Here is a 27,898-nt window from a genome sequence, read left to right as displayed (position 1 = left end):
GATGCCCCTGTCAGGCCTCTACAGAAAACTTAAGAGTTGGCATGTCCGGGGCCAACTAATGAAGGCACGCTGGCCCATGTGGAGAGCTGGCCCACGCGGAGTGCTGCCCTGTGCAGGACTGCTGGCCCATGTGGAGAGCTGGCGCAGCAAGATGACGCAACAAAAAGAGACACAGAGGAAAGAGAGTAAGAGACACAGAAGATCAGGGAGCTGAGGTGGCGCAAGAGAATGATCTCCTCTCTTTGACTCTGTAAGGTCCCAGGATGGGTTCCCAGAGCCGCCTAATGAGAATATAAGCAGACACAGAAGAACACACAGTGAATGGACAGAGAGAGCAGACAATGGGGGGAGGGGGAAGAAATAAATAAATAAAAATCTTAAAAAAAAAACCAAGTTGGCACATTGGTCTCCTGCAGCAAAATGAACAAAACTTAAGTGTTATAGTTTGATGTTTATACCCATAACCCACAACCCTGTCAAGACTGTGCCCCAGAAAGTCTCTTTCCAGTAGGCTCCCTCTTTAGCCACCTGACTACTTTGTTTTGATTTCTTACCCTATGTGAATTTATAACTTTTTTTGGGGAGTGGGGGGTGGTAGGGTGGGTCCAGAGTTTTTATGCTGACTATTCTTCCCAAGCTATTGTTTATGCTGGGGCCTGGGGCCTATTAAACTGAAAAAACAAAAAATGACTTCCTTTGTTTCTCCTTGCATTTGGGCTATAGCTTTCCTTTCCCTGGGGCAAGGGAGGTCAAGGTCTAGTTTGAAACAAGGTAAGGGAAGGTGACATACTAAACAAAGCACCCCACTCATACTATATCTCATATCTCAATCCTCCAGTCTCATTGTTGCTACTTTTCCCAAGCCCCTAATCATGGACATTATCCAAGCGTCTGTCCTTGTTCCTCTACTTTTCTACTTGTAAAACTCTGACCATTAATTTGTGGTCCAATTAATAAATTCATGCAACAAATAATAAGAGGCTGTGCTAGACATTAAGGGGATAACATTATTAACATAGTATCCCCTTCCTCCAGGAGTTTACAGTTTAGTAGAGATTATCTCCACTCTCAAACGCCACCCCCCACATGTTCTGGTTCTTGGAGTGGAGCCAGCAATTATCCACTTATGACTTAAGAATCCTGCAAGCCTTTTTTCCTTCTCTTTCACCAATTCCCCCACAGCCTCAACCAATCCATCACCAAGTCTATTGATTTTGCCTCTAAAATCTTTCTCCAGTGTATCCCTCCTCTCCGTCCTACTTGCTGCGAGCGTAGCTCAAGGCACCTGTCCTCCCTCCCCAGGACCACAACCTCCCAGCTGACACCCAGTCATCCCAGTATCTGACCCTGTCAATGCCCTCGGTCCCCGTGATCTTTAGGAGAGGGTACACAGTTCTTAACATCACAATCAAGGGTCTCCATAATCAGGCCCTGCGCAGCTCCAGCTTCGCCTCTTGCAGCCACCACCCCAGTCTTGCCACTCTAGCCATCCCTCTGCGTGCCTCCCCCTCAGGTCACCAAGCGGCTCTGCATCATGGTACCTCTGTTTAGAATCCTCCCTTCTCTCTGCCCCTTCTCCTGGCTGTCTCTAATCACTGTTAAGAACCCCCTCCCCATACACACACAAATGGGTATCTTGGCTCTGTGTTTCTATGGCAACCAGTGCCCTTCTCTCACTGTGTCTAACTGCCTGTCTCTCTATCAAGCTGAGAGTTCCTTGTTCATCTTTGTGTCCTCAATGCCTGGCACATAGTAGGAGCTCAATATGTGCCAGGCACTGTTTAAGCACTTTTCACACATCAACTCATTTAATTCTTGTGACATTCTATAAAGAAGGGGGTTATTATGGTTCACATTTCACAGTTGAGTACAGAGAAAGATTGAATCATGCCCCCCACAAAAGGCATGTTCAGGTCCCAACCGCTGGCCCTATGAACCCATTTGTTGTTGTTTTTTCCTCAAAGATATATTTATTTATTTTCCCCCTTTCCCTCCTCCCCCCTCCCCTGCCCTGCTGTTTTTGCTGTGTCCATTCGCTGTGTGATCTTCTGTATCTATTTCTCTTTTTTGTCTTCTCTTCTCATTTTTTCTCCTCTAGCATCCACCAGGGTTTGAACCTGGGGACCTCTGATGTAGAGAAAGTTTCCCTGTCAATTGTGCCACCTCAGTTCCTGGTTTCTGCTGCACTTCACCTTGACTCTCCCCTTCGTCCCTCTTTTGCTGTGTCATCATCTTGCTGTGTGACTCACTTGCACGGGCACAGGTTCACCATGTGGGCACTTGGATCACTGCACAGGCACTTGGCTCACCATGCAGGCACTGGCTTGCCTCACAGGCATGCTTTCTTGTCTTCTTTTTCAAAAGGAGGCCCCAGGGATCGAACCCACGTCCTCCCATATGGTAGGCGGAAGCCCCATCATTTAGCTACATCCACTTCCCCCCATTTGTTATTAACGTATGCCCAAACTGAATGAGGGTGGACCTTAATCCAGTATGGCTGATATCCTTAAAAGCAAAGGAAATGGGACATAGAGGGAAAAGCCACAGGGAAAGAAGCTGGAAGTTAGCCAAACCCAGAAGAGAAAGGAGAAGACACGTGCTTTGCCATGTGATGGAAAAGCCAAGGACCAAAGGATGGCCATGAGCTAGCTCCAGAATGCCACAGCCTTTGGGGAGAAAGCATCTCCTTGCTGACACCTTGATTTTGGATTTTTCCTAAATTCAGAACTGTGAGCTAACAAATTCCTGTCTCTAAACGGTTTTTAAGTATGGTCTTTGTTTTAGCAGTCAGGAAACTGAAGCACAGAGGTATGACTGGAAGGAGGAGAATTGGCGTTTGAATTCAGGCAGTCAGGCTCCAAAGCATTGTTCTTTCTTTTTTAAAAATATTTTTTATTTATTTATCTCCCCTCCCCCCCAGTTGTCTCCTGTCTGTGTCCATTCACTGTGTGTTCTGTGACTGCTTCTATCCTTATCAGTGGCACCAGGAATCTGTATTTCTTCCCGTTGTGTCATCTTGTTGTGTCAGTTCTCCGTGTGTGCAGCGCCATTCTTGAGCAGGCTGCACTTTCCTTTGCGCTGGGTGGCTCTCCTTATGGGGTGCACTCCTTGCCTGTGGGGCTCCCCTACGCGGGGGACACCCCTGCGTGGCACGGCACTCCTTGCATGCATCAGCACTGCGCATGGGCCAGCTCCACACTGGTCAAGGAGGCCCGAGTTTGAAACACAGACCTCCCATGTGGTAGGCGGACGCCCTATCCATTGGGCCAAGTCCGCTTCCCGAAAGCATGGCTCTTAATTGCTCATCTGCCTCCCAATGTATGCACTTTTGATGAATGAATGATTGCATGAATGATGCTTCATTTTCACCTCCATCTCCATACTTCCATAACCAAATTAAACAGTTCTCTCCCAATAGCTTTCTTTCCCCTCCTCTGCCCCTCACTTCTCCTCACCTTTCAGAAAAGTGTGGAGTCTAGGTGTTTTGGGTTGTTTTTATTCCTTTGAAACATCTGTCGGATTTGCTTCTTGCTCTCCATTTGCAATTGCTATCATCCTGCTCTGGCCTTCATTCATTCGTGAGCAGGTTCCTGCACCTCACCACTTCTTCCTGACTTTACCACCTCACTCCTTTGGGACTTGTGGTTTACACACGCCTTCTTATTTAATTCTCACATCAACCCTTGAGCTAGGTATTATTATTCACATTTTATAGGTGAGAAACTGAATGACAGAACCCAAGTTCAACTCGGGTTTGTCTTGCTCCAAGGGCTCTGCCATCTCCAAAGAAACTAGTGACCTTGGGTGAGTCATTTCACCTCTCAGTGTTTGGGATTCCTCATGCAAAATGGGGGTAATAATAGGATATTTTCATTGTGAGAGTCACTGAGATAACATTTAGCACAGTGTCTGTTTCCCAGTGACTATCAGCAATTAAAGTCCACCATGCCCATAGCATATCCAGTGTATGAGTTGGCTAATCGCTCTGGTCAAAATTCTTTCTGGAAGAACTCCTAAACCATAGCTGAGAGGATGGTGCTATACCTAGCCTCTTCTTAATCCACCAAAGGTTCTTACTCCCGCGAAGCACTCACCACATGCCATAAAAAAAAATTACCTTATGTGGTCATATGCGGAATGCATAGCAAAAGAAAACACACCCCTGTGTGAGAGTGAATACACAGACTCCGTGGCTTTGTCCTGTCCCGGTTGTGAGACAACGGTAAATTTTGAAACCTCTCTCGGTTTCTTTTCTTGGCTACAAAATGGAAATGATAAAACCTTCCGCACAAGAATATTGAGATAACGCATATTACAGCCTTTAGCACGTTGTTCGACGCAAGGTAGAGCCTACATAACCTTGTGTAATATTATGTTCAGATAACGTATACGAGCATGATTTATTGTAAGCTGAGGAAGAGGTGGATTTACAAATCATATAGTATCAAAATACAGAAAGGTAAAAGGATCGTGCAAATCAGGTACAACTACTTCTCGTCCTGAACACACGGTCCTATCCCTTTTGGAGAACAAGCGGCTCCTCCCCCTCAGGCCTGAACGGGTAGGTGGGAGACGGCCGCCCCGCCTCCTCTTCCCCAGAGCCCCGCCTCCAGGATCGCGTGACGCCAAGTCCCGGCCTCGTCGACCAGGGGCGGAGCCGACCTGGTCACGTGAGAGCGGGTGCGGAAGTGGTATTGAGGATCGCGTTCCTGGTTGGTTGCGGCCTGGAGTCTCGGGGGCGGGGCTAGTCCCGCTGGACGCGAGGGGAGGAGCTGGGGGAGAGGCTGCCGCGGGGGCCGGCGCTAGAGTCAGGGCTTATCCCGGCGGTGCCGACCTGGTGGTGTTCGACCTGTGGCGGTCCCGTGCACCCCGGTTTGTGCGTGCGCCTGCTACTCTGGATCCCTCAGGCCGAAAAGCCGGAGGCTGCGCTAGGCCAGTGGGGTGTACGGAGGAAGACCAGGAGGGCGCGGGCGTCCTGTGCACGGAGCAGGCGTGAGGTGACTGGGGGCCGAAACGCCATGTCCATGGAGGACCCCTTCTTTGTGGTGAAAGGGTGAGTGTCGGTCGAGGGCTCCCCTGGAGGAGGGGGCGCCTGAGCTGTCTACCCGCACCACACGTTCCCCTAGCTGTAGGGGGAGGAGAGGCAAGTTGAGATGGGGGAGAGGACTGTGCAGACGGCTCAGCCTTGAGAGCCATGACCAAGCGTCCAGAAACATCCCTTCCCCGTCCTACCTGGACTGTGAAACTCGTGCCCCAACCAAGCCCCAGGTGGGGGCCCCATTTTGGCCTGCCCGCCAACTTCTGGGGGCTCGAGGGGTTCAGCAGTTCTGCAGATGGGGAGGGAAGCATGAGTTCTAGCCAAAACTGGACTCTAGAGCCTGAGACTGTGCTTCGAAGGAGGGAAAACATCATCTGGGCAGGAAAAGGGAAATGGACCTCCCGAGCTTTGTAGTTAATGTTGACGGGGGTGAGCTCCCATTGTCCTTTGAGTTTGGAGCGCTCGCTGGCTGGCTGATGAGACCACAACATGCCCAGAGGCGTCTGAGCACGTTTGGAAGGAGGGACGCGGGGGCGTGTTGCACCGGAAGACAACTCAATTCTGTGGGAGCTTTTTCAGAGTTCTGTGATGAGAGGAAAACAGTCGTTCATGCTCAGTGATGATGTTGGAAGGAAAACAAAATGAAATCCGCCAAACCAAACTTTCCTCAGCTTTCTGTTAGCAACCGGGATTTTCCCACAGTGCTAAAGGAAATGAGTGGTTTCTTTTAACTCCCTGATTTCACCCAGGCTATTTGACAGTTCTGCATACTGTGCCTTTCAGAATAGAACTGCCATAATTTATTTTTCCCTGTTAGCTGTCATGAATCTGAGAACTACAAAAGATCAGTACTAATAACCTTAAAGTGTCCCCTGCTTTCCTCCACTTGGTACTAGCTTCTTCTGTAGTGGTCAAAGCTGGATGTTCATTGTTTTTAAGGGTTCTGTCATCCTTTCTTTTCAGAACATTTAAATGGTATTTTAGGTGGAATATTTTATTATCCATGATACAGTAAGATATATTTATACTACTTCTTAACATTTCCCTAGAAAGATTTTTCTTCATCTTTAACTTATATGTGAAAATGCTGAATACTTGTAATACGTGGTTCTCTACTTGGAAAATCTACTAGAAGGATTGATTTTGGTGTTAACTTTTAAATTTTAAAGTTGCATATTTTCCCCTTGAATGAAAGTTACTAACGCATGGGTTGCAAAGGTTATGTATGGCAGTGGAGACCAGAGATATTAAGAGATTATAAATTTATTTGATTTTTTGAATGGAATTTGTGAAAACCCTAAATTGCTTTGCCATCTTCATGTTTTTTCCCTGATAGTATGCAATACAGTCCATCAGTGCTTGCTCAATGATTAGATGCGATTGCTTTTTTGGAATATTGGGCTCAAGTTTTGGTTGACTTTGATTAGCACATCATTTTACCTCATGTCCTTAGGGTATCTGAAGGAAGAGACTCCCAGTACGTCTCCGTTGGGAAGGTAAAGTCACAACATGTGGGTGTCTTCATACTCTGTGATGGCATATTTAGGGAGCCAGGTAACTCCATTTATTAAAAGTACTGAAAATGCATCACACCATGTGGAAAAATTAAAGAAGCTCAAATCATGGCCTCCTAGTTTAGGAGCTTAGTCTGATATGGGGAAAAAATGCACCCGCAAATTAAATAGAAATGACAGGTGGCAAATTATTAAGTTGCTTAAGTGAGTGCTACAGAAAATAAGTGCCCCAGGAGTTCAGAGAAAAGCAACTCCTTAGTGTTTGTTATAATTGGTGAAGCCTTTTGGAAGTAGTGGTAGGTCTTGAATTCAGTTTTGAAAGTAGGTAGAATTTAGATAATTAAGGCCCATATATTTTATCTGGTCTTTTACTGAAGAGTCTCTTAATTGGTCTTTCTGCTTCCATTCTCTTACCACTTTGATCTCCCCATGGATTAGTCCAGACCAGCTATCCTAATAGGAATATAATGCAAGCCACATAGGTCATTTTACATTTCTGGTAGCTACCCTTAAAAAGTAAAAAGAAATATGGAATTAATTTTAATGGTTTATTTAATTTGATATTGTCAAAATATTTCAACATGTGACTAATATAAAGATTATCATATTTTACTTTTTTTTACTATATTCAAAATCTGGTGGGTATTTTACATTTACAGTGCATTTCAATGCAAACACTAAATTTTCATCAGAAATACTTGATCTGTATTTAGGTTTCCTTAAATCTTCTGATGAAAAAGTAGATTCACATACCCAGATTGTTCCAAACATGATTAAAAGTTTTCCAATAACTGAATTACATATCAGTTTTACATTTTAAATTAATTAAAATAAAAAATTCAGTTCATTAGCCACATTTCAAGAGCTCAGTAGTCACATGTGACTTCCATATTGGAGAGTACAGGTTATAGCCTTTTCAGAACCTAAGCGGGGTACCCCAATTAATACAATTTAGTGCTGACTGTTGCTTCCAGAATAAATTTCAAATAATTGATGACCTCTACGATCCAGCCTTTTTTCTACCCTCCTCTCACCTCTGCTCACTCTACCTGCCCTCAACCTCAGTGCTCAGCAGTGCCAGATTCAGTGCATGCTCTTATTCCAGCTGCACCTCCTGTGCCTGATTTACCCACTCAGCTTTCAAGATTGAATTTAAGCATATTCACTGCCTCCATGAAGTGCTTCCCTTGGCACCTGTAACATATTATTGCACCTCTTCTCTGGCTGCTTTTCATATTAGAACATGAATTCTTAGGGTTGGGCTGTTTTTTGATTTGTTTTGTTTTGTTTTTCTCCTGTATTTCCAGCCCAGAACCTTGAATACATAGTGTAAATGTTGAGTGAATATATTTTTTGGTGGTGATGGTGACAAGGAGTGGTGCTTCATGAATGGGAATATCACCAGGAAAGGCCCTGAGGTGGACATTGTGTGTTTAGAAATCAGCAAGGATAGCAGCCCATTTGGAGTAGGAAGTTTATTCGGGGAAGGAATAATAATAGCTAACATTTAAAGGATGCAAATCCTGTGCCAGGCATTGTCTGTTAAGTAAGCACTTTATATGAATTTTCATTTAAAGTGCTTCCTCATGCTCCTCTCTTAAATATGAGGAGTAACTACATCCTAACTCTGTGATGTACTTACTAGTCACATTTAAGAGAGGAGCATGAGGAAGCAAAGGTGGGTGAAGTTACATGTCCAAAGTCACACAGCTAGTAAAGATGGACCCAAGATTAAAATTTAAATACCCTGATTCTACTCATACTGCCAACACTTCAAAATATAAGTAGAATGGAATTGAATGGGCCTGGTTGTGTTGGGCTGAAGAAAATCTCATCTTGAGGTCATTAGAAATTTTTAAAGCAGAAAATGTCATGAGTTTTAGGAATATTGACTTGGTAGAAGGGTTGGGTACTTGGCTGTGAGGAAAAATTAAAAAGAAGACTGGTTGGAAAGCTGTTGTAATTTAAACATGATATGATTAGTGCCTGCGTGTTTGAGTCTCCCTTTGTGAGATTTTGACAGTGTCATTGTCTTGTTTGGAGTAGAATCACAGATCACAGATGAGCAAGACCCCACAACTGGGCAGCTGGCTCCTAGGGGAGGTTTGGCTCTACCTGCCTCAGACATTCACAGTGGTTTTACACTATCAGCACTCTGTCCCTGCAACTCCTGGCTCTCTTTAAATTGTAGCCTTTTCTGGGTTGATGCTCTGGTGTGTGTTCTTACTTGTCCTTGCCCATTCCCATTGCTCCAGGTAGTACCTATAATTCTACCTGTATATCTATGCATTTCCCTTACCCCAATAACTATAATACAATGCTCTCCTGAGTGCCAGTTCTGAATGATTTACTAATTATTTTGTATCCCTCACTATATGGGCTGGTTAGCATCCTCTTCTTTTTCTGCCTTGCTTCTTCTTTTCCACCCCTATAAAATGCCTGACCTCTGCTTCCTCCTCTCAACCCTCTTCATTCCTAACTGCCCTCCCTCAGTTCCGAGCCCACTTGATCATTGTATCCTATCAGCACTATCCCTTGGCTGTCTCTGTTCTTTTGCTCCTCTACTCTAATTCATGCCTTCCATACTGCTTGGGACTCTTGTGAGCTGCTTCATCAGCAAGACTCCTTGCCGCTGGTCTCTTAAAACAGCTGCCGGGTGTGACCATAGAGAGTTAATTGGGTCATTTCTCTATTCAGAATTCTTCATTCTAAAATATTTATTGAGTATCTGTTTTCTTTGTGCAAGGAGGTCAGGATATAGCAGTGAACAAAAGACATCCCTACTCTTGGAGAGCTTATATTCTAGCAGGACAGGCAGTAAATTAGCAAATTGTGTCAGGTGGTGGTACATTCAGTAAGAGTAAAGCTGAGGAAAGGGAATGCATACTTTGATTGTAATTTTCCTTCCCATGTGATGACTCTGGAAGACAGTGAGGTTTGCTGGAAAGAACTGGGCTTTGATAATCAGGCTGACCTGGGGTTGAAATTTCACATCTGTCAATTACTTTTGGAAAAACACTTATCCTCTATGAACCTGTTTCTTTATGTACAAAATAGACTCAACAATGACTACTTTATAGGTTATAAGGATTAAATGAGGTAATGGTTGTAAATAGCCTAGTACAGTTTGGGGCTTATTAATTTTTCAGTAAACTTTCCATCTTTCTCTTTTATATGTCTTTTTTATATTTTTATCCAAAAAGTCTCCCCTTCCTGAGAGTAAAGACCATGACTTATTTTTTAAAATTTTTAATTCATTTAAATTGTTGTATTTAAACTATTGTTTTATAGGTTTACAGAAAACTCATGCCAAAAATTCCCATATCCCTATACCCAGTTTTCCCTGTTATTAGCATTTGATTAATGTACCTTTGTTACAGTTGATGAAGCAATATTATTGTAATTATATTATTAAATATAGTCCATAGCTTACTTTAGGGTTCATTGTATTATACAGTCCTATGTTGCTTTTTTTTTTGGTAATTTTTATTTTAGTAACATACATACAATGAAAATTTTCCCCGTTAAGCATATGCAAATATATAATTCAGTGGTGTTAATAACATTCACAATGTTACCATCAATATCACCTCTTACCAAAAGTTTTCTATCACCCCTAATAGGAACTCTGTATTAATTAAACATTAACTTCCCATTTCCTACCTACTCTTAGGCCCCTGGTAACCTGTATTATAGTTTTTTACTCTTTGAATGTGCTTATTCTAATTATTTCCTATCAGTGAGGTCATACAATATTTATCTTTTTGTGTCTGACTTGGGCTTATTCCACTCAACACCATGTCTTCAAGGTTGGTCATCCATGTTGTCGCATGCTTCAGAATGTCATTCCTTTTTTTTTTTTTTATATTTATTTTTATTTATTTCTCTCTCCTTCCCCCCCCCACCCCCAATTGTCTTTTCTCTCTGTCCATTTGCTGAGTGTTCTTGTTTTTTTTGTCCGCTTCTGTTGTTGTCAGTGGCACGGGAATCTTTGTTTCTTTTTGTTGAGTCATCTTGCTGTGTCAACTCTCCGTGTGTGCGGCGCCATTCCTGGATAGGCTGCACTTTTTTCACGCTGGGTGGCTTTCCTTACAGGGTGCACTCCTTGCGCGTGGGGCTCCCTATGCGGGGGGCACCCCTGCGTGGCACGGCACTCCTTGCGCGCATCAACACTGCATGTGGGCCAGGTCCACACGTGTCAAGGAGGCCCGCGGTTTGAACCACAGACCTCTCATGTGGTAGACGGACGCCCTATCCACTGGGCCAAGTCCACTTCCCTGATTACACCTTCTCATTCCTCTTTATAGCTGAATAATATTTCATTTTATGTATATACCACTTTTTGTTTATCCATTTATAGGTTGATGGACACTTGGGTTGCTTTCACTTTTTGGCAATTGTAAATAATGCCACAGTGAACATTAGCCTGCAAATATCTGTTCTAGTGCCTGCTTTCAGTGCTTTCGGGTATATACCTAGAAGTGTGATTGCTGGATCATATGGTAATTTTATACTTAACTTTGTGAGGAACCACTAGACTATTCTACAACAAACTGGTTTCCACATTTCTACTCACAATCTTGATTTGATACCAACTTGACTTAAATAGCATACACTGTTCTCTGTCCCCTCACAATTTTTTGTACTTGTTACAAATTACGTCTTTGTACATTATATCTGCAAAACCATAGATTTATCATTACTTTTTTAAAATTTCATTTTTGCACCTGTAAGAAGTGAAAAGTGGAGTTACATACCCAAAAAATGCAATAAAGTAGTTCTGGCATATATAATTACCTAAATTCTTACCCTTTCCAGAGGTCTTTATTTCCTTATGCCTCTTTGATCCACTATTTTAGTGTCCTTTCCTTTCAGTCTGAAGAACTCCCTTAAGTATCGTTTGTAGGGCAGGTGTAGTGGTAATGAACTCTTCTTCCTTCAGGTTTGCTTATCTTAACAGAATGCCTTAATCTTTCCCTGGTTTTGAAAAGCAGTCTTACTGGACATGAAATTCTTGGTTGGCAATTGTTTTCTTTGAGCAAATTAAGTATTTCATCCCACTGCCATGTTGCCTCCGTAGATTGAATATTCCTTCCTCCCAATTTCTTTCTTCTCTCTCTGGGACTTCCATAATGTGTTTATTAGTACACTTCATCATGTCCCAAAGCTCTCTTTGGCTCTGTACCCCCTTCCTTTTTTTTAATTCTGTTTTTCTTTTTGCTCTTCAGCCTGAATCATTTCATTTATTTTTGAATTCACTGGTTTTTCCATCTCCTAGCTCCAGTTTGCTGTTGAAACCCTTTTGAGTATTTCTTATTTCAGTTTTTGTTGTTTTCAATTCCAGTATTTGTTTAGTTCTTTAAAATTTCTATACCTTTTTTGAGATTTTCATCTTGTCCCTTCATCATTTTCCTGAGTATCCTTTAGTTCTTTTTCCTGTGTTTGCCTTTATCTCCTTGAGCATATTGAGGATCATTTTTTAAAAGCCTTTGTCTGGTATGTTCAAAGACTAGTATTCTTCACTGGTGGTTTCTGAGTTTTTATCTTGTTCCTTTAGGTGGGGTCATTGTTTCCTGTTTCTTTGTTTTATAATCTTTTATTGCATACTTTAGATTTCAATATTTTAAAGTCCTGTGCTGTTTGTTCCTTAAGTTTGAATCCGGCTAGTGATTTGACAGAGATTTCCTTGAGTGCTAGGAACTAACAAAAACAAATACAAAAAACAGCTTTCACAGTCCTTGTAAATTGGCTCTGTGTTGACTGGTGCTGTCCTTCAGAGTTCAGCCCTCCTGTAAAGGAAATCAGCCCAAAGGTGAATGTGAACTGCAGAGTCCCCTCTGTCTTTTCTGAGTTTGTGTCTTGTCCTGGGCTTGTGCTTGCTCGTGGCCTTAGGAATTCCCCCATTTACAGGAATTCTAATTCTCTTCTCCTATGAAATTGATTTTCTCTCCTTCCTGGGAGATTTTTTTTTACTTAAGTAGCTTATTCTTTGTCCCAGGACCTCCAACTTAATTGTTACATGGTTTTTGCTGTCCACAAGCTGTTTCTGCTTGCATGGCGAGTTCTGAGAGCTAAGGTTGAGTTTCCTGTTCAGTCTTTCATGCTGATAGATTGACACCAACAAAGCACCACAGTATGTGTATAGGGGTTAAGCTGATCCCTCCAGAACAGGGCCAGGGACCCGCAATGGGAGTACAGGCTACCTCTATACAGCACACAGGAGATGGTCAAGGACCCATCAGCAAGGCAGCATGAGTTTCTTCTATTATTTTTTAAGCTGTATTTTCTTACTTTGGCCCTTGCTTGGTCTACAATCCTTTTTTTCCAGAGTTCTGAGGAAGATGGCTCTGCCAATTATTGCTAGTTGTTCAAGTATTCTTTGGAGGGGGTTGGCACTCTGGAGCACCTTATGCCATCATCTTCATTGACCAGAAGAAACATAGTGTTTTTTGAGTAATATTTAAAATAATGCTAAACTAATATATGCTTATGTTAGTTAGGAAATAAGGAAAATATAAAGAGAAGAAAATGAAAATTTATTGAAATTGTACCATCTGGAAATTATTAGTTGAAATTTTGGTCTTTCTTTTCAATCTTGGTTTCTACTTAGAGTTTCATGTAATAATATCCATCAGTTTTTGATCACTTATTATGTACCAGGAAGTGTCCTAAGAACTAAACAGAGATTGTCTTTTTAATCCTTATGAAGTAGATACTCTAAGTACCATCATTTTACAAATGAGTACAATGAAACTTAGAGAGTAAAAAGCTTCTAGGTTCATAATCTTGTAAGTGGAAAAGCCAGGATTTATAGCTTATATTAATAATCATTTCAAAATTTGAATTATACCATATATGTGGTTTTGCATTCTTGTTATCTGTATTTCCTTATATTCCTAAAAAGTCTTGGTGGGGAAAGGGAGGTTTTAATAACTGTATTGTGTTTTGTCATATAAATGTAACATAACTTATCTCCCAGGGTGGGCATTTATGATGATTCTTGTTTTTCACCAGTACAATTAAAATCATCATAAGACTGCTTGTCATACACCTTTATTGGTGCTTCTGATTATTTACATAGCCTGTATTTCTGTAGCTGAGTTGCTAATTCAGAGGTCATGTACATTTTCAGAGTTTTTGCATATTATGAGATTGCCCTCTAGAACACATACTTACATTCCTATCCCCTTCCCACCTTCCACAGCGATTAGGCTTAAGTAAGGGCTGTGCAATGTGAGAAATAGGAAGAGGAGTCAAAGGTGACTTTCGTCTAGACAAGTTTTGAAACCTGGAAAATGGTGGCTGTATTGATTGAAATGGGGAAATTAGGACAGGAAGTTTTTCTTCCTCTTCTGTTTTTATTTTTTTGGTCGAATACTTGTTTTTTTGTGTGAGGAGATGGATTAGTCAGCCAAAGGGGTGCTGATGCAAAATATCAGAAGTCTGTTGGCTCTCATAAAGGGTATTTATTTGGGGTAGAGGCTTACAGATACCAGGCCATAAAGCATAAGTTACTTCCCTCACCAGTCTGTTTTCACCTTTGGTGAAAGGTTGGAGCAAGATGGCTGCTGATGTGTACGAGGGTTCAGGATTCCTGGGTTCCTCTCTTCCTGGGTCTTGCTTCTCTTTGAGCTCAGGGTTCCTCTTTTCCCAGAACTTGCTTCTCTTTCCTCTGTGTGCTTACTTCCTGGGGCTCCAGTTTAAACCTTCATATTCCAACCTGAAAATCCCAACATCTAAAACTTCCAGCATCAAAAAGCTCCAACTCTGTCCTCTGCCATGCCTTTTATCTGTGAGTCCCCACCCACCAAGGGGCGGGGACTCACTGCCCTACTGATGTGGCCCAATCAAAGCCCTAATCATAATTTAATCACTCCCACATACAGACCAGTTTACAAACATAATCCAATATCTGTTTTTGGAATTCGTAACTATATCAGACTGCTACAGGAGAATATAATTATTTTGGTTTTAGGCAAATGGAATGAGCCTATAGGCAGCTAAAAATATAAGAATTGATCCTGGCTGAGTGGTTAGGGCTGGAAAAATAGGGAATCATCAGCTTATACGGATGTTTAAAACCTGTAGATAATGATGAGCTCCTAGAAGTTGCAGAAACAGTGCTCAGAAATATTGGGATCAAGTGGAGGAAGAGGAAAGAAAAAAATCAGTAGAAAACTACAATAGACAATATCACAAAAGCAAAGTGAGAGTTACAAGAAAATAGATAAGATGAGATATAATGTCAAGTCCACTGAAAACGAGGATGAGTTAAATTTGCTGACCAACAGTATCATTGGTGGAAGTAGTAGTATTGCAGGAGAGTTATGGAAGCAGAAGCAGAGGGGACCAAAATTTGTATATAACTATAGGTTACTGAGTAAGGACATTTTTTTTTTTTTTCAGAGCAGCAATTACAAGAGATATGACAGTAAGGTTGAATTTGACAATGGCAGCAAGGTCAAGTGACGGGGGTGTGAGTGTGGAAGTCAAAATAATATAAAGATCTTCTCCCTTACCTCTAGTCTCAGGGAATGGTGGTAGAACAAGGTCTGGTGTAGAATGGGGCAGGAGCCAGTTTGAGGAGAGTGAGATGTGGGAGGGTGATGTTGTAGAGGTTTCCACAATCTGGGTTTTTCAAGTTTTGTTATTACCGTGAAGAATACCTGCCTTTATTAACTTCTCAGTGTAGTCATGAAACTGGGACCTCTCTGTAAAGAGACTAGCAGAATCAGTGCTGTTGTAGATAAAGATGCTGTGGTGATTGTGTTTTTCCAAAGATGGCCATGCCAGTATACATATACTTTCTCACTCATTTTTCTTGATGATAAAGCTGGTATTCTTCTATTAAGAGCTGGGGTCTACATTCCTTTTCCTTGAACTGAGAAAGACCTTCATTATTGCCTCAACCAACAGAATGAAGTGGAAGTGGTCTTGCTTGAACCTGACACTAAGTCATAAAAGGCAACCAATATATCTTTTTCCTGGCTTTTCCATGTTGTAACACAAGCCTAGAGTGCTGTAAGCTAACGTGTAAGAAGTCTTAGGACACCCTGTAGCCACTCTGCAAGAGGGGTCATGTGGAGAGACTGTATAGAAATACATAGAAATACAACTTAGGAACCTGCACTCTTACAGTCCCACCCTCTTAAGTCTTTCAGTTTAGGCACCAGACATTGTGCAGCAGACACAAGCTATCCCTGCTGTACTGAACCACAAAATTCATGGTGGTTTTACAGCACTCAGTTTTCAGGTAATGTGTGTTCTACAATCATATAACTGTAACAGATGAGAATCCAGAATCTATCATCATGACCAAAGGAGAAATCAGAAGGATGATGGAGGCAGCTATGATTTTTAAGCAATTTGGTGGCAAAACTGAATGACAGATTCTAGGACATCGAAGTTCCCTAGTGGCTGAGGCATTCCTTCCTCCCATTTTACTTGACAAACTTGCTGAGATCCAAATAAGAAAACTTGATGATTGTATGAATATCTGTGTGTATTACCGTAGCCCTAGAGGTTGCTTTGAGATAGTAATCCCTTTACCATGGTGGAACAAGTTGGAAAGTTATCAAGAGGTCAGGGTTGGGCTAGCTTCAAAAACAAATTATGGGGAAGCGGATTTGGCGCAACTAATAGAGTGTCCACCTACCACATAGGAGGTCCAGGGTTCAAACCCAGGACCTCTTGACCTGTGTGGTGAGCTGGCCTATGTGCTGTGCTGATGCGTTCAAGGAGTGCTGTGCCATGCCATGCAGGGGTGTCCCCATCATAGGGGAGCCCCATGTGCAAAGAGTGCGCCTCTCAAAGGAGAGCCACCCCGCGTGAAAAAAGCCTACCCAGGAGTGACACCACACAAACGGGGAGCTGATGCAGCAAGATGATGCAACAAAAAGCGACACAGATTCCTGGGGCCGCTGACCAGAATGCAAGCGGACAAAGAAGAACACACAGCAAATGGACACAGAGAGCAGATGGGGCAGGCGGAAGGGAAGAGAAATAAATAAATAAAAATAAGTTAAAACAAAAATAAGTTATGTTGGGAAGTGGAGTTGGCACAACTGATAGAGCGTCCACTTACCACATGGGAGGTCCAGGGTTCAAACTCAGGGCCTCCTGACCCGTGTGGTGAGCTGGCCCATGTGTAGTGCTGATGTGCGCAAGGAGTGCTATGCCACACAGGGGTGTCCTCCACTTAGGGGAAACCCATGTGCAAGGATTGCGCCCCATAAGGTGAACTGCCTCGCATGAAAAATGTGCAGCCTGCCCAGGAGTGTCTTCGCACACAGGGAGAGCTGATGTAGCAAGATGACACAACAAAAAGAGATACAGATTCCTCGTGCCGCTGACAAGAATACAAGCGGACAAAGAAGAATACACAGCGAATGGACATAGAGAGCAGACAACTGGGGGTGGGAAGGGGAGAGAAATAAATAAAAATAAATATTTTAAAAAACAACAACAACAACAACAACAAAAAATTATATTAGTCCTGCCAATGTCAACTTTTTATTTAGAAGATATGGAAGAATGGGAAAATATGATTTTGAAAGTTTGGATGACTGTATTTTTGCCCAAAAGATTCATTCTCAAAGATGTGGACTCTGTTTTCATTTTTGATAGTTGCTTCCTAGGAAAGAAGCTCTGCATTAGAAGTGGTCCTGTGGGCATTGTGGTGGATTGCAGTGAAGGACTGTCACTTGGGTGTTCATGGGAGTTTAATCCATTAGGACACGGGGTCTCATTATTTTGACCAGCTGTTTGGTGGACAAGAAAAAGGAAAAGCCTTATCCGTGGTATTTCCAACAGTGTGACTCTTATTGCCCATGAAATGTTGCCTATTTAAGACAAGACTTACTTGGGAAACATGTGCAGTAGATGTGGGAATAGAAATTCTGCTTGGCTCATATAGAGATAATCTACCTCTCTCCTTCAAGGAATTTAAAGAGCCTTCTGTGGGTCAGGAGCTAAAACTATCATTTCTAGAAAGGTCATTAGCAAGTTTTTAGTGAAATGGTGCCAGACATGAGTCCCAAAACTGTCTGAACAAATTATTTACCATCATGTTTGCTAAACAGAAGAACTCCAAAAATTCAAGGTGTACTTGATCTTTCATGGAAAATCCTGGGTGTCAGGCTTTAATCATTCCCATTACATAGTTAGGAAAAAAATCCTGAAAATAAATAAACCACACTCTACCTGTGATTTTGAGTTTTCTGGAGAGTATATACAAAATTGGACCATTCTGACCTGAGGTATCAGATATAGTTCCTCACTTAGAGTAAAGTGTTCACATGTGGTAACTGTACAACAGACCATACTGGGTGTGCATTTATTTGAGTGACATATTTAATTAGCCAACCTAAGACAGGAAGAGAACCCTTCCTTTCCTGAGAAAGTAGTATGAAGCAAATGAGTTGTGTACATATCTTTCTCTCATTATACACTCTTGCATATGTCAAACAGATTACAGGCATACCTTGTTTTATTGTATTTCACTTACTGCGCTTCGCAGATAGTATTTTTTATGAATTGAAGGTTTGTGGCAACCTTGCATCAAGCAAATCTACTGGTGCCATTTTTCCAACAGCATGTCCTCACTTCATGTGTCTGTGTCACATACTGGTAGTTCTTACAATATTGCAAACCTTTTCATTATGATTATATCTGTTACAGTTACTTGTGATCAGTAATCTTTGATGTTACTATTGTAATTGTTTTGGGGCTCCACAACCCTCACCCATATAAGACAGCAAACTTAATCGATAAATGCTGTGTTCTGACTTCTCCACTGACTAACTGTTCCTCCATTTCTCTCCCTCTCCTAGGGCTTCCCTATTCCCTACACACCACAATATTGAAATTAGGCCAATTAATAACCTTACAGTGGCTTCTAAGGATTCAAGTGAAAGGAAGAGTCACATGCTCCTCACTTTAAATCAAAAGCTACAGATGACTAAACTTAGTGAGGAAGGCATGTAGAAAACAGGCCAAAAGCTAGGCCTCTTATGCCAAACAAAGCCAAGGTGTCAAAGCAAGGAAATTCTTAAAGGAAATTAGAAGTGCTACTTCAGAGAACACACAAATGATTAGAAAACCAAACGCCTTATTGCTGACATGGAGGAAGTTTGGGTGGTCTAGATAGAAGACTAAACCAGCTACAACATTCTTGCAAGCCAAAGCCTAACCCAGAGCAAGGCCCTAACTCTCTTATTCTATGGAAGCTGAGAGAGAAGCTCACCTTAGACCCAGAGATACAAACGGACTGAAAGTGAAAGGTTGGAAAGAGATACTACATGCAAATAGTAACCAAAAAGGAGCAGGGTGAGCTATACTGATATCAGACAAAACAGACTTTAAATGCAAAAAAGTTATAAGAGATACAGAAGGCCATTATATATTAATAAAAGGAACAATTCCTCAGGAAGATATAGCAGTCATAAATATCTATGCATCTAACCAGGGTGCCCTAAAATACATGAGACAAACTCTGGCAAAACTGAAGGGAGAAATAGGCATCTCTAGAATAACCACTGGAGACTTTAACACCCCACTCACATCATTAGATAGAATGACTAGACAAGATCAACCAAGAAATGGAGAACTTGTACAATATGATAAATGAGTTAGACCTAACAGACATATACAGAATGCTGCATCCAAACTCAGTGGGTTATACATTCTTCTCAAGTACCCATGGATCTTTCTTCGGTATAGACCACATGTTGGGCCCAATGCAGCTTTCAACAAATATACAAAGATTGAAATTAATCAGAACATCTTCTTAGATCATAATGGAATGAAACTGGAAATCAATAATTGGTAAAAAGTAAATTTGCAAATGTGAGGAGGCTGACAACACACTCCTAAATAATCAGTGGGTCAAAGAAGAAATTGCACGTGAAATCAGTAAATATATTGAGACAAATGAACATGAGAACACAGCTTTTCAAAACTTACAGGATACAGTGAAGACCGTTTTTGTTTTCTTTTTAAGATTTATTTTATTTATTTCTCTCCCCCCACCCCGCCCCAGTTGTCTGTTCTCTGTGTCCATTTGCTGCGTGTTCTTTTTGTCTGCTCCTGTTATTGTCAGCGGCATGGGAATCTGTTTCTTTTTGTTGCGTCATCTTGCTGTGTCAGCTCTCCGTGTGTGCAGCGCCATTCCTGGGCAGGGTGCACTTCCTTTCGTGCTGGGTGGCTCTCCTTACGGGGCGCACTCCTTGCGCATGGGGCTCCCCTACGCGGGGGACATCCCTGCGTGGCCTGGCACTCCTTGCTCGCATCAGCACTGCATGTGGGCCAGCTCCACTTGGGTCAAGGAGGCCTGGGATTTGAACCGTGGACCTCCCATGTGGTAGGTGGACACCCTAACCACTGGGCCAAGTCCACTTCCCAGTGAAGACAGTCTTGAGAGGAAACTATATAGCCTTAAAACGCCTGTGTTAAAAAGGAAGAAAAAGCTAAACTCAAAGATTTAACTGAAAAACTAGAGAATCTGGAAAAAGAACAGCAAACCAATCCCAAAGCAAACAGAAGGAAAGAAAAAATAAAGATTAGAGCAGAAATAAATGATATTGAGAACAGAAAAGGTTGCAGCGAGCAGAGGTTGGCTCATGAGATTTAAGGAAAGAAGGCTCTTCATGACATAGAAGTGCAAGGTGAAGTACCAAGTGCTGATATAGAAACTTCAGCACATTAACCAGAAGATCTAGCTAAGATCATTTATGAAGGTGGCTACACTAAATAACAGATTCTTATTGTAGATGAAACAGCCTTCTGTTGGAAGAAGTTAGCATCTAGGACTTTCATAGCTAGAGAGGCGATGTCAGTGCCCAGCTTTAAAGTGTCAAAAGACACACCGGCTCTCGTTAGGAGATTTTAATTTGAAACCAGTGCTCATTTACCATTCTGAAAATCCTAGGGTCCTTAAGAATGATGCTAAATCTACTCTATAGATTTATAGAGCCTGTGCTCTATAAATGGGACAACAAACCTTGGATGACAGCTCATCTGTTTACAACATAGTGTACTGAATATTTTAAGCCTACTGTTGAGACCTACTGCTCAGAAAAGAAAGATTCCTCTCAAAATATTACACTTATTAACAATGTACCTGGTCATCCAAGAACTCGGATGGAGATGTACAATGAGATTAATGTTGTTTTCATGCCTGCTGAAACAGTATCCATTCTGCAGTCAGTGAATCAGGGAGTCATTTAGACTTTCAAGTTTTATTATTTAAGAAATAGATTTTGTAAGAATATAGCTGCCAAAGGTAGTGACTCCTCTGATGTATCTGGGCAAAGGAAATTGATAACCTTTTGGAAAGGTTAACCATTCTAGATGTTGTTAAGAATATTCTAGGCCCTGTTAAGAACATTCGTAATTTATGGGAAGAGGTCAGAATATCAGCATTAACAGGAGTTTGGAAGAAGTTGATTAACCCTCATGAATGCCTTTGAGGGGTTCAACACTTCAGTGGAGGGAGTAACTACAGATGATGTGGAAATAACAAGAAAACTACAATTAGATAGAAGTGGATCTATATGATATGACAGAATTGCTACAATCTCATGATAAAACTGGAATGGATGAGGAGTTGCTTCTTGTGGATGAACAAAGAAAATGGTTTCTTGAGATAGAATCTACTACTGTTGAAATAACAAAGGATTTGGAAAATTCAGTCTATTTATTTGATTAAGCAGGGGCAGGGTTTGGGAGGATTGACTCCAATTTTGAAAGAAGTACCATATGAGTAAAATGCTATCAAACTGCATTGCATGCTACAGAGAAATCTTTCGTGAAAGGAAGAGTCAGTCAATTTGGCACACTTGATTATTTTCTTTTTTTCTTTTTAAGATTGATTTCTTTCTCTCCCCTTCCCCCCGTTGTCTGCCCTCTCTTTCCATTTGCTGTGTGTTCCTCTGCATCCGCTTGCATTATCAGGCAGCACTGGGAAACTGCATCTCTTTTTTGTTGCATCATCTTGCTGTGTCAACTCTCTGTGTGTGTGGCGCCACTCCTGGGCGGGTTGTGCTTTTTCACGTGGGGTGGCTCTCCTTGCGGGGTGCATACCTTGTACATGGGGCTCCCCTACACGGGAACACCCCTGTGTGGCACAGCACTCCTTGCGCGCGGCAGCACTGCACATGGGCCAGCTCACCACACGGGTAGGAGGCCCTGGGGATCGAACCCTGGACCCTCCATATGGTAGACAGATACTCTATCAGTTGAGCCATGTCCACTTCCCTGATTTTCTTATTTTAAGCAATTGCCACAGCCACCCCAATGTGGGCAACCACTACCCTATCAGTCAGCAGCCATCAACATCATGGGAAGACCATCCACTGACAAAAGGATTACAACTCACTGAAGGCTCAGATGATGGTTAGCATTTTTTAGCAATAAAGTATGTTTTAATTATGATATGCATATTTTTTTAGGTATAATGTTCTTGCACACTAAAGACAAAAGTTTAGAGTAGACATAAATTTTATATGCACTTGGAAATAAAAAAAATTTGTGCCTTTTTCTGATATATATATATTTTAAACAAATCAATTTTATTGATACATATTAATGAAGCATGCAATCATCCAAAGTGTACAATCAATAGTATTTGGTATAATCACAGTTTTGCATTTATCTCTTTGATCATTATTAGAGCATTTTCATTATTTCAGTAATAATAATTAAAAAGAGACAAGAAAATTCTTCACCTCTCAATCTCTATAATTCCCTTGCTGTACATTGCTGCTATTTCTTGCTATTCTTGCACAATTATTTTTTATTAAGCAGTTTTATTGAGATATATTCACATATTATGCAGTCTATCCGAAGTATATAATCAGTGGCTTTTAGTAAAATCACAGTATTATGCATTCATCACCACAAAAAATTTTAGAACATTCATTATTTCAAAAAGAAAAACTCCACACACCTTGGCATGCCTTTCTGAGCCTTACATATAACCACTAATGTAATTTCATCTTTATAAGTTCATTTATATTTACATTTTATATAAATGGAATAATACAGTATGTTACTCAACTTATTTAGTTCATAGTAGCACAGTCATAGAGCATTTGTCTTTTTGTGTCTGGCTTGCTTCACTCAACATAATGCCCTCCAGGTTCATCCATGTTCATATACTTTACGACTTCATTTCTTCTTACATCTTCATAATAATCCATCGTGTGAATACACCACAGTTTATCCATTCATTGGTTGCTGGACACTTGAGTTGTTTTCCAGCTTTTGGCAGTCATGAATAACATCACTATGTACATTGCTGTGTAGATGTCTGTTGACATCTGGGTATATACCCAGTAGTGGTATTGTAGGGTCATGTGGCAAATCTATATTCAAATTCTTTTGAACTGCCAAATAGTCTTCCACAGTGGCTGTACCATTCTATATTCCCACCAACAGTCAGTAAGTGTTCGCCTCTCTACATCATCTCCAACACTTGTAGTTCTCTGCTTTTTTATAATGACTATTTTGATAGTTGTGAAATGATATCTCATTGTAGTTTTGATTTGCATTTCTTTAATCATGAGTGATATTGGACATTTTTTCTCCTTTTTTTTGCCATTTATGTTTCTTCTTTGGACAAATGTCTGTTCGAGTCTTTTTCCCATTTTTTAATTGGGTTAATTGTCTTTTTAGTATTGCATTGTAACACCTCCTTATATATTATGGATATTAAACCCTTATCGAATATGTGATTTCTAAATACTTTCTCCCATTGAGTTGGCTGCCTTTTCACCCTTTTGACAAAGTCCTATGAGGTGCAAAACTTTAATTCTGAGGAGGTCCCATTTATCTATTTTTTCTTTTGTTGCGTTTGCTTTGGGTGTTAAGTCCAAAAAACCACTACCTACCACAAGGTTTTTAATTAGTTTCCTTACATTTTCTTATAGTAATTTAATGGTCCTGGCTTTCATATTTAGGTCTTTTTTTTTTTTTTTTGTCTTTATTTTTTTAATGTTACATTAAAAAAATATGAGGTCCCCATATACCCCCCACCCCCCTCACCCCACTCCTCCCCCCAAAACAACATCCTCCTCCATCATCATGAGACATTCATTGCACTTGGTGAATACGTCTCTGAGCAATGCTGCACCTCATGGTCAGTGGTCCACACCATAGCCCACACTCTCCCACAGTCCACCCAGTGGGCCATGGGAGGACATACAGTGTCCAGTAACTGTCTCTGCAGCACCACCCAGGACAACTCCAACCCCTGAAAATGCCCCCGCATCACATCTCTTCTTCCCACTCCCTACCCCCAGCAGCCACCATGGCCACTTTCTTTGTCTTTGATCCATTTTGAGTTGATTCTTGTATAGGGGGTGAGATAGGGGTCCTCTTTCATTCTTTTAGTTATAAATATCCAGTTCTTCCATCACCGTTTGTTGAAGAGACTGTTTTGTTCCATTAACATGGACTTGGGGGAAGCGAATTTGGCTCAACTGATAGAGTGTCCACCTACCATATAGGAGGTCCAGAGTTTGGTACCCAGGGCCTCCTGGCCCACGTGGTGAGCTGGCTTGTGCAGTGCTACGTGTGCAAGGAGTGCTGTGCCACACAGGGGTACCCCCTGCATAGGGGTGCCCCATGTGCAAGGAGTGCACCCCGCGAGGATAGCTGCCCTGTGCAAAAAAGTGCAGCCTGCTCAGGAGTGGTGCTGCACACACGGAGAGCTAATGCAGCAAGATGACACAACAAAAAAAGACGCAGATTTCCGGTGGTGCCTGACAAGAATGCAAGCAGGCATGGAAGAATACAGTGAATGGACACAGAGAGCAGACAACGGGATGGGAAGAGGAGAGGGAAAAAAAATCTTAAAAAAAAAAACATGGACTTGGTAGGTTTGTGAAAAACCAGTTGGTTGCAGAGGTAAGGGTTTATTTCTGGACTCTCAATTCTATTCCACTGATTTTTTTAAATTTTTATTTATTTAATTCCCCCCTCCCCCGGTTGTCTGTTCTCTGTGTCTATTTGCTGCGTCTTGTTTCTTTGTCTGCTTCTGTTGTCTTCAGCGGCAAGGGAAGTGTGGGCGGCGCCATTCCTGGGCAGGCTGCACTTTCTTTCGTGCTGGGCAGCTCTCCTTATGGGTGCACTCCTTGTGCGTGGGGCTCCCCTACATGGGGGACACCCCTGCATGGTGCGGCACTCCTTGCGCGCATCAGCACTGCGCATGGGCCAGCTCCACACGGGTCAAGGAGGCCCGGGGTTTGAACCGCGGACCTCCCATGTGGTAGATGGACGCCCTAACCACTGGGCCAAGTCCGTTTCCCTATTCCACTGATTGATGTGCCTGTCTTTATGCCAGAACCATACTGTTTTGACGACTGTAGCTTTGTAATATGTTTCAAGGTCAAGCAGTGAAATTCTTCCCATGTGGCTCTTCTTTTTTAGAGTGCTTTTGGTTATTCAGGTGCACTTTCCTTTCCAAATGAATTTGGTAATTCCCTTTTCTATTTCTGTAAAGTAGGCTGTTGGAAATGTCATTGGGATTGCATTGAATCTGTAAATCAGTTTGGGTAGGATTGACATCGTCACAATATTTAATCTTCTAATCCATGTACACAGAATGTCTTTCCATTTGTTTAGGTCTTTGATTTCTTTTAGCATTGTTTTATAGTTTTCTTCATATAGGTCCCATACTTCTTTGGTTGAATTGATTCCTAGGTATTTGAGTCTTTTTGTAGCTATTGTAAATGGAATTTTCCCATGATTTCCTCCTCAGATTGTTCAATACTAGTGTATAAAAACATTACTGAGGAAAGTGGATTTGACCCAATGGATAGGGCATCCACCTACCACATGGGAGGTCCAAAGTTCAAACCCAGGGCCTCCTGACCCCTGTGATGAGCTGGCCCATGTGCAGTGCTGATGTGTGCAAGGAGTGCTGTGACATGTAAGGGTGTCCCCCGCATAGGGAAGCCCCATGAGCAAGGAGTGCACCCCATAAGGAGAGCCGCCCAGCGTGAAAAAACTGCAGCCTGCCCAGGAATGGTGCCACACACATTGAGAGCTGATGCAGCAAGATGACGCAACAAAATGAGACACAGATTCCGGGTGCCGCAGACAAGAGTACAGCAGGCACAGAAGAACACACAGCGAATGGACACAGAGAGCAGACAACTGGGGGAGGGAGGGTAGGAGAGAGAAATAAATAAATAATAAATCTTTAAAAAATATAAAAATAAAAACATTACTGATTTTTGGGTGTTGATCTTATATCCTGCCACTTTGCTGAACTCATTTATTAGCTCAAGTAGCTTTGTTGTAAACATTTCAGAATTTTCCAAATATAGGATCATGTCATCTGCAAATAGAGTTTTACTTCCTTTTTTCCTGCTTGAATGCCTTTAATTTTTTTTCTTGTCTAAGTGCTCTTGCTAGAATTTCTAGTATTAATATGGCGTTGAATAACAATGGTGACATTAGGCATCCTTATCTTGTTCAAGATCTTAGCGGGAAAGCTTTCAAACTTTCCCTATTGAGGATGATGTTGGCTGTGGGTTTTCCATATATGCCTTTTTAAAGATTTATTTTCTTTATTTATTTACTTCTCCCCACCCCTTGTGTTTGCTCTCACTGTCTGCTTGTCTTCTTTTTAGGAGGAACTAGAAACTGAACCTGGGACCTCCCCATGTGGGAGGGAGGTGCCCAATAGTTTGAACCATCTCCGTTCCCTGCTTGTTGTATCTCTCATTGTGCTTCCTCATTGTGTCATCTCATTGCTTCATCTTGCATCAACTTGCCACCCCTATTGCGGTAGCTCACTGTCTTCCTGGTCTTCTTTAGGAGGCAGTTGGAATCAAACCTGGGACCTCCCATGCGGTAGGCAGGTACAGAATGGCTGGAGCCATATCTGCTTCCCTCATATATGTCTTTTATCATATTGAGGAATTTTCCTTCTATTCCTATCTTTCAAAGTGTTTTCATCAAGAAAGGATGCTGGATTTTGTTGAATGCCTTTTCTGCATTGATTGAGATGATCATGTGTTTTTTTCCCTTTTGTTAATGTGGTATATATGTTGATTGATTTTCTTATGTTGAACCAGCCTTGCATACCAGGAATAAATCCCACTTGGTCATGATGTATAAGTCTTTTGATATGCTGTTGGATTTGATTTGCAAGTATTTGTTGAGAATTTTTTCATCTCTGTTCATTAGAGAGATTGTAATTTTCTTTTCTTGTAGTGTCTTTGTCTGGCTTTGGTATTAAGGTAATGTTAACTTCATAAAATGTATTGGATAATTTTCCTTCCTCTTCAATTTTTTGGAAGAGTTTAAACAGGATTGGTGTTAATTCTTCTTGAAATGCTTGGTAGAATTCACCGGTGAAGCCATCTGGTCCTGGACTTTTCTTCCTTGGGAAAGTTTGAACACTGATTTAATCTCTTTAAATATGATTGGTTTGTAAATTCTTGTATTTCTTGTAGCATCAGTGTAAGTTCTTTGTGTATTTCAAGGAATTTGCCCATTTCATCTAGGTTTCTAGTTAGTTGGCATAGAGTTTCTCATAATATCCTCTTATGATCCTTTTTATTTCTGTGGAGTCAGTCATAATTCCCCCCCCCCCCCCCCCATTCATTTTATTTATTTGCATCTTCTTATCTTTTTTCTTTGCTAGTTTAGCTAGGGTTTGTCAATTTTATCGATCTACTCAAAGAACCAGCTTTTGGTTTGTTGATTTTCTCTTTTTTTTCCTTCAATTTCATTTATTTCTGCTCTAATCTTTATTTCTTTCCTTCTGCTTGCTTTGGGATTGGTTTGCTGTTCTTTTCTAGTTTCTCCAGTTAAGTTAGATCTTTGATTTTAGCTCTTCTTTTTTAATATGGGTATTTAAGGCTATACATTTCCTTCTTTTTTTAAAAAAAAAAGATTTATTTTACTTGTTTCTCTCCCCTTCCCCCCCCCCCCCGACCCCAGTTGTCTGTTCTCTGTGTCCATTTGCTGCGTGTTCTTTTTGTCTGCTTCTGTTGTTGTCAGCGGCACAGGAATCTGTGTACATTTCCTTCTTAAGACTGCCTTCACTGTACCCCGTAATTTTTGATAAGTAGTGTTCTCATTTTCATTTATCTCAATGTATTTACTGATTTCACATGCAATTTCTTCTTTGATCCACTAATTATTTAGAAGTGTGTTGTTCAGCTTCCACACATTTGCAAATTTACTTTTTTCCTATTATTGATTTCCAGTTTCATTCCATTATGATCTGAGAAGGTGCTTTGTATAATTTCAGTCTTTCTATATTTATTGAGAGCTGTATTGTACCCTAACATGTGGTCTGTCCTGGAGAAAGATCCATTGGCACTTGAGA

At 41.4% G+C, this 27,898-nt stretch overlaps 1 protein-coding gene across 1 annotated transcript in view; it reads left to right on the top strand.

Moving 5' to 3' along the window:
* The first annotated feature begins 4,672 nt into the window (after positions 1–4,672).
* Positions 4,673–27,898, top strand: part of STX6 (syntaxin 6) — a 73,879-nt gene continuing 50,653 nt past the window's right edge. Inside the window, exon 1 of the mRNA XM_004461853.5 lies at positions 4,673–5,053. Within this exon, the coding sequence (XP_004461910.1) occupies positions 5,019–5,053 (35 nt within the window). The 5' untranslated portion in view covers positions 4,673–5,018. The remainder of the gene's footprint in view (positions 5,054–27,898) is intronic.

The sequence above is a fragment of the Dasypus novemcinctus genome, chromosome 13, assembly GCF_030445035.2.
Source record: "Dasypus novemcinctus isolate mDasNov1 chromosome 13, mDasNov1.1.hap2, whole genome shotgun sequence".
In the NCBI taxonomy this organism is placed as follows: Eukaryota; Metazoa; Chordata; class Mammalia; order Cingulata; family Dasypodidae; genus Dasypus; species Dasypus novemcinctus.
The sequence above is the reverse complement of the archived record's forward strand: the minus strand, read 5'-3'. Positions and strand labels throughout refer to the sequence as shown.